Genomic DNA, 10,061 nt, shown 5'->3' with positions numbered 1-10,061 from the left:
CACCCCCACTTCGATCTGTAACAAGCACATCTTGATGGGTGACTTCTAGCACACAAAATAATATCATGTTTGATCCCAGCACAAATACAAGGTTGTAAGCATAAGACCTCATACTCGTACCTCTCTTTATTATAAGTGTTTGAATCACTATTTGTTTGTTGATCCGGTCAAAAACTGGATTTGACACTTTGAAAAAAGCTTGCTAGAGACCATTGTTCAAGAACTCGGTTGAGTTACCATTTAAATGCCCATTTAATCGCTACTTAGTGCCTAACTGAGGGGAATAGCACATACTCGGTTCATTAACTGGTCAAGCCGATTAACTGGCATTTAATCGGTTGTCAGACGATTAACTGGTTGTCAAACCGACTAATCGGTGATGGGTCAGGTAACTGAAGTGGCATCCATAAAAAAAGGGGGGAAAGCAAAGCGGCAATCCAGGCCATTATTTGGCCCCATAACATCCGGCGCTGCACCCTCCCTCTCCCAAATTGCAGCGCCCCTTCCTCTCCTGACTCCTCACGAGTCACGACCATGGCTTCTCCTCGCCGGTCCTAGCCACCGTCGGCGATCTCCCTGCTCCCGTCGCCGGCCCTAGCCTCCTTCTCTGACCTCCATCCCCTCCCATCCTCTTCTCCACGTCTCTCCTCCAGCCCCTACCTGCAGGCTGCAGCAGCGCGACATAGGACAGGCAGCAGCAGCGACCTAGGCCAGGCATCAGTGCCGGCGACCTAGGCCAGGAAGCAGCGTCGGCGACCCCTCAAACCAGGTCCCCATGGCTTCACCAACCAACAAGGTACAATTATGCTAAGATTCATCTCAAGGTTTTAGTCTCTACTATGATTTCCATCTAGTTTGGCAACAAAATTTGCAGGGGTCTACGGTAGGTTCTACCGCTGCAAGTTCTCAGACTCTCAAGAGAAATTCAGATGACATGGGTTGGGAGTTCGCAACCTTGATTGATCCTCTAGATTTATCGCGAGTGAAGTGCAAGTTGTGTGGAAAAGAGATGTTTGGAGGGATCAATAGGATGAAGCAACATATTGCTCAGATTAGGGGGCAAGTCACACCCTGCATGGTGGCCATTGTGGATTAGCAAAAGAGGTGTAGGGAAGCTTGTGAGGCACCAGCAAAGAAGAAGAAGCTAAAAGCAAAACATGATGCAGAAGTGGCGGCTAAGGTTGTCATTGAAGTTGAGGAGAATGACAAGAACAAAGAAGAGCTTGCTGCAATTGGAGATGGTGAAGCTCGCAAGGCAGGGCCTGTGGATAAATATGTGATGCCAATTGATCCTTCCGTCCCATTGAAGAAGTTCCAGCTGAACATCAATGACGCAATTGACAAGGAGAGATCTTACAAAGTAGGCCAATATTTGTCTAGATGGGTCTACAAGAAAATTATCCCTTTTAATGCCGTCAACGATGATGACTTCAAGGCATTTTGTGAAGCGCTTGGTAGGTTTGGTCCTAGGTGGAAGCCACGCTCCCAATACATGCTGCGAGAGAACTTGTTGCTGCAAGAGGTTGAAAGAACAAAGGATTTGATGAAGCCACATGAATTTGAGAGGGTGGCAATCGGGTGCTCTATCATGACTGATGCATGGACCGACAAAAAAAGAGAAGTATAATGAACTTGTGTGTGCACTGCAAGTTAGGGACTGCCTTTCTTGGATCAAAGGAGGCGTCGGCTGATGCACATACAAGTCAATACATCTTCGATTATGTAGTTGAGTGCATTGGGAAAATTGGTACGTGTTGATTTCATATAAACTCTCAACTTTTATTTCATGCTTGCTGATTTTACATGTTAATGCTTGCTGATTTTGCACATCATAAATCTTGTAGGTGTTGACAATGTCCTGCAAGTGGTTACGGATAATGCTTCCAACAACATGGGAGCAAAGGTGATGCTTAAAGGAAAATTTCCAAAGATATTTTGGACATCATGTGCAATTCACACCCTCAATTTGATGGTACAAGCAATTGGGAAGTTGAAGCAATTTAGTCCTACAATCACTAAATCCAAGGAGATGACAATTTTTCTCTATGCACATCATAAAACATTGTCCTTGATGAGGTCTTTTACAAAAAAGAGAGACATTGTTAGACCGGGAGTGACGAGATTTGCTTCCGCATTTCTTACCTTGCAAAGTATTATTGCTAAGAAGAAGGAACTAAGGGCAATGGTTTGTAGTGATGAATGGGAAGCATGTAAGCACACAAGAACAAAGAAAGGAAAGTCAGCTCATGCCACAATAATGAGTAGGGTTTTTTGGAAAGGTGTCTCTCTTTGCATCAAGGTATGTGTATATGTTGGATTGTGGGGCTGTTTTCTCATATTTCTATATGTTCTATGTTGCAATGCAAGGTTTTTGAACCATTGGTGAAGGTGCTTCGGTTGGCTGATGGTGATGGTCCATCAATGGCCACTATGTATGGAGAAATAGTAAGTGCAAAGAAGATGTCATGCTTGCTGTTGAAAATTCAGAAAAGGACTATCTGGTGATCACTAATGCCATGGATGGCAAGATGAGAGGGAGGCTGGATTCTCCGTTACACTGGCAGCATATATGTTGAATCCCAAATATAGTTATGTTGATTGAAGCATCTTCATGGATGTAGAGGTTGTGGCTGCGTTTATGGAAGTAATGGAGACATTTTATTATGATGATGACAACAAGCAAAATGTAGTGCTTAACATGGACTTCACCAAGTTTAAGAAGAAAGATGGCATGTTTGGGAAGGTGACAGCCATGAAAGCAATTAGCAATGCCAATTTTGATGCTAGTAAGCTTGTTCTCAATGCAAAACTTTCTATTACAACATTTTTCAAGTTATTGGCTTAATGAACATTGTTTCTTTATTTCCAAACTACAGCTGAATGGTGGGGAACTTATGGACTACAAACTCTTGCATTGCAAGAAATGGCCATACGGATACTCAACTTGACCACAAGTTCATCCGAATGTGAAAGAAACTGGAGCTCTTATGAAAGGGTAACACTTAGTCACTCTCAGTCAATCAAATCTGAACATTCTTGCTTCTTGCAAAAAAATCTGACTATGCTCCCATTTGCACTTTGTAGGTAGATGCAAAGAGGAGAAATAGACTAGATGTGGTCCGAAGGGACAACATGGTTTATGTCCAATTCAATGGAAGAATGATGGATAGAAGAAACAAGTTATCCTCTTGTAGTGATCCTCTTCTTGGTGAAGATGCATCACAGGCACAAGTTTGGATATGCGAAGGTGCATACGTTGATGAGGAGATTGATCCTATGACGGGGCTGCCATACAATATTGATGATGAAGCAGAGGGTGCAACCGAAGCTATGGAGCCTCGTAGGAGTGCAAGAGTGAGAGAACTACATGAAGTTGAAGAAATTGTTTCCGATGATGATGAATCTGATCATGGGGAGGGGTGGATATGGAGGAAGACATTAATTTCGAGTCTGATGATGATGGTGTGATGGCAACCAAAGATGATGATGAGGATGAGGACACCCAGCATCCTTGAACCATTTATGATCCATAAGAATAAGACCTTATTTTGCTACTTTATTATGCACTTATAAAGTTATGCTTGTGATGCAACTATATGAGTTGTGAGAACTATTTGAGTATTTGTGGTCTGTGAACCTTATTACGTATTATGATATTTGTGTTGAACCTTGTAGTGAATTATTCCATGTTCACATGTGTGGCTGCTATTTATCTTGTTATGTGTGGCTGCATATTGCCAAGTTGTGTGGCTGTCATTTTAATTTATCTTATCATGTCTCATGTGTGGCTGCTTGTTGTCACATGCATGGCTATCATTTACTCATTTATCTTGACAAGTTTAGAGCATCTACAAATGCATATCTATCATCAATTCTGTAGGTTTGTTGCCTTCCGGTTTGGATGCATCATGACCAAACTGTCCAGGTAACAATTCTATCTCTTGTCCATGCTTTTTATATGCCTACGACATAATATTTTAGTATAAATGTATAATACATAGCTGTGAGCATTGGATTATGTGGTACAATACGTGAAAAACTAGTTACATATTGCCAATATATTCTCATGTGCAGCCGATTAATGATCGACGATTAATTCAGTTAAATGGCCGATTAACCGATTAATCGCTAAACAGTAGTCGACCGAGCAGTTACCAGTTACTGAATTCCCGAACAATGCTAGAGACCATTGCTTCAAGTGAATCTTCTTTTCATGGGTTCAATAACCTAGGGACACCTCTGAGGAAATAGGTGCGGGATACTCTTTTCTATTCCAATACCGGAAAAATAAAAGGAGGTATCAAGCACTTGTTATGGCGCCGTTGCCGGGGAGGAGTTTAATATTCCTAGTCTTTGTGCTAGAGTTTTTGTTAAAGTTAATTTTCAGTTTCAATTTTTAACTTTCTGTTTTAAGTTTAAGTTTTATTCTTGTTGCAAGTCTTGTCAGTTGAAAAACAAAAATATTACTATGGCTCGTAATCTTGGAAGTTTTGCTACTCCTAGCAACAACTTCATGCGTGAACCTATAGCACAACCTTAGGTAGCAGCTATTGAGTATGAGATTAAACCGAACTTAGTTTCCATGGTTCACCACGACCAATTTGGAGGATCTGCTTCTGAGGATGCCGGTATGCACTTACACAGTTTCACTGAATTGTGCAACATGACACGCATAAAGGATTATGATTCTGACACTCTGAAATTGCGTCTATTTCCTTTTCTCTATGAGAGGAAAAGCTAAGGAATGTTGACGGTATCCTGGACTAGGGTGTACCAACCTAGTTGGCCTACCGTCCGTGGGCCGGGCTTTTGGTCCACCGGTCTCACAAGGAAGGACTTCGGAAGCCTTGAACCTTGGTGTGGTGAAGATGGACTCTGGCGAAGACTTGCCGTGTTTCTCAAGGATGGCTTCAGTTATCGGCGTGCTTATCCCTAGATGGCAATCGACCATATGTAACGCTAGATACCCCCAGCATCTATATAAGTTGAGAAGTTTAGTCCGTAGAGGTTAGATTTATCATTACTCACCTTAGGGTTAGAATGCAACATACGATCTCGAGGTAGATCAAGCATGTACTCGATATACCATTATCAATATAATCGAAGCAGGGCGTAGGGTTTTACTTCTTCGAGAGGGCCAGAACCTGGGTAAATATTGTCCCCTTCGTCTCTTGTCACCTGTAACTCGTGGCCCCTGATCCGAGGTCTATCGATTTTAGTATCGATATTGGTGTTTTCATTGAGAGCCTCGTTGTGCGATCAAAAAAAGATTGAAACTACTACTCAAACTTGTTGTTTTTTTAGAGCATATACAGACACGGTCAACAAAGCTAGCCCCTTAAACAACCGCGAAAGCGCCCGAGTGGACGGGCGCGTCCGTGAAAAGTGACCAGAAAATTGTGAAATTTCCCTGTATGCATCCGGACACCTCATAGTTCAATCATTAAAACCATACAAAGCATGGAAAAAAACATCTAAGTACTACGTGGATCAATTAAAACCTACACTACACTACTTATAGTAGGAGATGTCCACGATCTCCATGCCCAGCCTCGGGTACTGGCAACAGTTGCAACTCCGCCTCATACAGCTTCTCCGCGTCGGCCTCCGCCTACTCCTCCGGCTCTGGTTCAGTGAAAAGCACGTCAATCGCCGCCTGTTCTTGCTGGATGAACGGTCGGTTGGCCTCGACATAGGCCTCATCTTGGATGGACGCTAGCTTGGGCGCCCTCGTACTCTACCATGGTGAAGCCAGCGGCCGGCTTAGCTCCGCCGCCTCCTCCTCCTCATCCTCCTTATGCTCCAACTCCTGCTCCATCTACGGCTCCTCCTCCTCCTCCTCATCCTCCTTATGCTCCGACTCCTGCTCCATCTACGGCTCCTCCTCCTCCTCCAGCTCCGCCTAGAGGCGCGAAGAGGATGGGAGCGGATGTGGCTATGGTTGGGACGCCGTCCGGCTTAAACAGCCGAGCCTTGGCCCTTATGCAGCGAGCCAGAGGAGCGCCACACGACATTTGCACCCTCGCCGGAGGAGATGCCCGCCAGACCGATGGGTTTCCGGGCGTTTACGTGAGGGATCCAACTGTCAGCACACATGGCGGACGCGCTCGGGCCACCTCATATTGGTCGTACATTTGGATTGAATATGAGGTGCGCCAGTCAATCCGGACATTTAAGGTCAGTTTGAGGGGCTCAGGTGGGTTGAGTTTTTTTTTTACCCGTAACCGCGCGGGCGTAGCTTCCCGCTGTAGATGCTCTTAATTATGGCTCGGGTTGGCTACACGGGACACAAATTCGGTCCACAAACTTTTTTTTAAGGGAAATTCGGTCCATACGACGGCATGGTTCTTAAACTGACTGTCATTTTGCCCATAATGGTCCAAAATGGTCATGGAGCTGGCACGTTATTGCAATGTAAAAGGACCAAGATTTACCGTGAGAATCTACTCGGTTGCCTCCTCGACTAGCCGGCCGGCCACTAGAGCGAAGAGATTTGTCTCAAAAAAAGAAAAAAAAACTAGAGCGAAGAGATGCCCGAGCAGCGCGTGTGGGGAAGAGGTCCCAGCAAGCAGCAAAGGCAGCAGCGCGCCCATCTCATGACTTTTCCGCCTCCCCGCGGCTTTATTTGCTTGTCGTCATTACTTCTTTCGATACCTCGCCTGCGGCTGCCTGCGAGGATTCCCCCGTCGCGCCGCTCGATCGGGCCAATACGTACTACCACGCGCCAGTGTCACAGCCCGGGACCCACGCAGGCGGTCAGCCGGATGGGCGAGAGAGAGAATCCAACCAAAGTTCTCCTCCTGTCCTGTGACGCATCCACTTTTTCTTACCGTTGGTGGCCTCGTTGTTGGACGTGGACACTGAGTTCTGGCCGACGCTTTTTTTTTTTCTTTCGCAGTGGAAATATCTCTCGTCGATGCTGCTGAGAACTAGCCAAAGTGATTGCTGTCGCTTGCCTGTGGGTCCGAGTAATGCCTGGGGAGTTGCCGAGCTGGGCGCGGGATGGCACCGGATTGGCCACACCACGTCACCGACTCCGCTTGGCGCGCTCTCATTGGCCGGCTTCACGTGGCGTGCTTCCTTTGGTTGGTTGGTGCCCGTGTTTTCGTCGATGGGACACTTCTTCTTTCACAGCGATTTCGAGGAGTACGGACTTTCGCGCGGCCACTGTACTCGTCGGGGGGTGGTAGTACTTGTACAAGCTGCGTTTGGGTTAAAATTTTGGTAGTAAATTGTTTATAATTAATCTATCTATACAGGCTGATTACACCTCCCACTCCTACTTTCATGGAAACAAACTTTTTCTGTATGAGTTGGAGGTACAAGCCAAATTTTGAGATGGTGCGTCCAATGAACCTTTTTTTTTCTTAAAAAAAGAAACCTCATGGATCGCCGATCACGTTTTGACTTGGATCTAAAACAAATCCTCCATGAATACACCGATTGCGACAAGACCAATTAAATAGACTGCATAATTAATTAATGGTGATGATCTTGCATCTACCATCATCTGAGAACATCTTATGATTCATCAAGATCCTTAACATCAAACCGATCCTTAACATCAGTCCGGAACTTGTTTGCATGAATACAGACGTATTGATTAGTTTATTTATCGAGCTGTACTAGGTACGTATTGCTCAATCAATAAGGGCCGTCGGATCGGCCCAAGGGAGACGGGATCGGAGAGCAATCCGTGGGATGGGGTGATTGACCAATCGCAAGCAAGCAGCAAAACTATATATATTTTTTCTTTTCATTCACAAGGAAAGAAAAAAAAGGAAAGGAAAAAGAGAGGAGCTCCCGAATCAAATGCCGGTTCCTTGTCCTAAAATAATAATAATATAGACACATAGATTAAATTAGTCTTTTAATTCAGAAATGTGTGTTAAGCATGATAGCATCTAGTTTTCATCAGATACAAATTCTCTTTCACTTCTTTCCTTTTCTATAGTTTTTCTTTGCGTGAGAAGTTCCAATCTTTTTATTTAACAAGACAATGGCGCATAATGCGTCTTTCTTTCATTTAACTGCGGCTTAGGTCATGTACAATAGTTGATAAAGTAGTTTTATCTTAAGTCTTGCATGTAATTTAAAGATGCCAAAAAAATATGTCTATAATGGGTCATCTCTTAACTTTATCTTCAATAATTAGCTATTCCAAAAATGTGGTGAGTGCTAAGAGATCATCATTTAAGAAAAGACAAGCCTTTTCTTATAATTTATCTCTCCTTCATCTCATCATTTTCCTACGTGGAATTCTTAAGATAGAACAATTGCCGTGCCCTTACATGAGAGATGGCATATCCCTGTATATCATATACAGAGCATCTACATCCGGACCTCTTAAACCTGGCCACTATACGGTCGCGATTTTTCGACCCAGACGACCCCCTCAAACGGCCCTCAAACGTCTGGGCTGACCGGCACCCCTCATATCCAGCACAAACAAGGGGCGAATATGGGGGCGCCCGGTGGGCTGTCCGGTCACTGCACAGTCACATTTTTTCGACCCAGACGACCCCCTCAAACGGTCCTAAAACGTCCGGGCTGACCGGCACCCCTCGTATCCAGCCTAAATATGGGGCGGATATGGGGGCGCCCGGACACGCCCGCCATGCTGGCCCACCCGACCCCACATAAATTCCTCCCCCATCCGCTCGTCAGACTAAACCCTAGCCACTTCACTCCCCTTCCCTCCGCTCCCCTCCGCCACCCAAGCTCGTCTCTGGCTCCTTCCGACCGCCTCCGGCATGGCGGCAGCGGATCCGAGTCCTTCATGTCCAGATCTGTCGACCCCGAGCTCATCCCACGCGACCCTGAGGAGGAGATGGCCATCCGGCTTGTGCTCCGCCGTTGTCAGGAGGAGGCCCATGCGAGCCAGCGCTCGGACTCCTTCCGTAGGGAATCCATTCCGCCCGCCCAAATGGCGCATGGATCCGGCGCTAGGCCAGCTGGCTGGAGACTATGCGGTCCGTCTGGCGTACGAATGCCCTGGCGGACGCGCAACCCCTCTTTTGGCGCGCGGAGCATGGGGACGCACCATGGGCCTCGTTCGATGAGGCCATGGCACGGCGTGCCCGCCGTGCAAGGCACCGGGCGCGGGAGACGGCGGCAGCCCTCGCGGCAATGGATGTAGGTGAGGCGGAGTCGCATTCTCCGGCGCCCCATATGGCCCATCAGTTCGGGCACCGCATCCGCGTCATGGTGGACGTCTGCGGCTCGTCCCAGGACGAATCCGTCATCGATCTGACGTCCACCGGCACCTTACCGGTTCCGGGCTCCGACGAGGAAGAGTAGGGCATGGGAGATGGCGACGCCTTGAGTCCCGTGAGCTGGCTCATGTCCCATGCCCTACTCTACCTTGCCGGTGACCGGACCAACACTCTGAGGAGCGCAGCCGGCCGGACATGGCCACAGCAGAGCCAGGCGAGCGAGGAGCGGAACCGGGCGAGCTCCGCTTAGATTAAGTTTCACGTTGCATGTAATAATATGGATTTGAGGTTTCTAATTTAAGTTATCCGGATGTCGAATGCATTTTTTGAGGCGTGACCGGTCACTGTCCGCGAACGCGTCCGCGGGCATTTGAGGGTCGAATTTGCCAAGTCTGACTGTAGATGCTCTCAATATCTGAAATGACGTGAATCAGGGGACAATGCCATTATTGGTGTTCTACATTTCTGCAAGAAAACCTAGAGCACTGATCAGAAGAAATACCCTGAGAGTAAGCTAGTCTAGCTGCTTCCTGAGCCCCACTATTAAGTGATACTAGATCATCGATGGCGCGCGTTGCCGCGCCCGTCCATTATGGCAATAGAATGACAGGTATATCATGGCACAAAAATAAAATTTAAAAATAGATGTTTTTCTAAATCACTAATATAAAAATAGATGTTAGTATCAACAATAACCATACATCTGAAGTAGAAGTGTCTAGCAAATAGTATTTTAACCAATATCATAAGAATATAGTCTCTTCATTTCCAAAATAATAGCAACATAGATAATTTAACAATACACATTTGTGGAAACAATAGAAGATTTTTTGCTTGGGAATCAGC

The 10,061-nt window shown here is 46.1% G+C and overlaps 1 protein-coding gene across 3 annotated transcripts; it reads left to right on the top strand.

The window, feature by feature from the left end:
- The first annotated feature begins 439 nt into the window (after positions 1-439).
- LOC109758216 (uncharacterized) lies at positions 440-3,679 on the top strand. Of its 3 annotated transcripts, XM_073500733.1 has the most exons (6): positions 440-796; positions 875-1,747; positions 1,845-2,299; positions 2,389-2,786; positions 2,877-2,995; positions 3,085-3,679. In XM_073500733.1, the coding sequence occupies exons 4-6, from the start codon at positions 2,612-2,614 to the stop codon at positions 3,466-3,468; spliced, it is 678 nt and encodes a 225-aa protein (XP_073356834.1). In that variant the 5' UTR covers positions 440-796; positions 875-1,747; positions 1,845-2,299; positions 2,389-2,611; the 3' UTR covers positions 3,469-3,679. The 3 variants fall into 3 exon arrangements, with proteins under 3 accessions (XP_073356834.1, XP_073356836.1, XP_073356835.1); XM_073500735.1 differs by having other exon boundaries at positions 440-1,747; positions 1,845-2,279; positions 2,368-2,786; XM_073500734.1 differs by having other exon boundaries at positions 440-1,747.
- The last annotated feature ends 6,382 nt before the right edge of the window (positions 3,680-10,061 follow it).

This window comes from Aegilops tauschii, chromosome 6 (genome assembly GCF_002575655.3).
Source record: "Aegilops tauschii subsp. strangulata cultivar AL8/78 chromosome 6, Aet v6.0, whole genome shotgun sequence".
Taxonomy (NCBI): domain Eukaryota; kingdom Viridiplantae; phylum Streptophyta; class Magnoliopsida; order Poales; family Poaceae; genus Aegilops; species Aegilops tauschii.
Note: the sequence above shows the minus strand (reverse complement) of the source record. Positions and strands in the feature narration are given on the sequence as shown.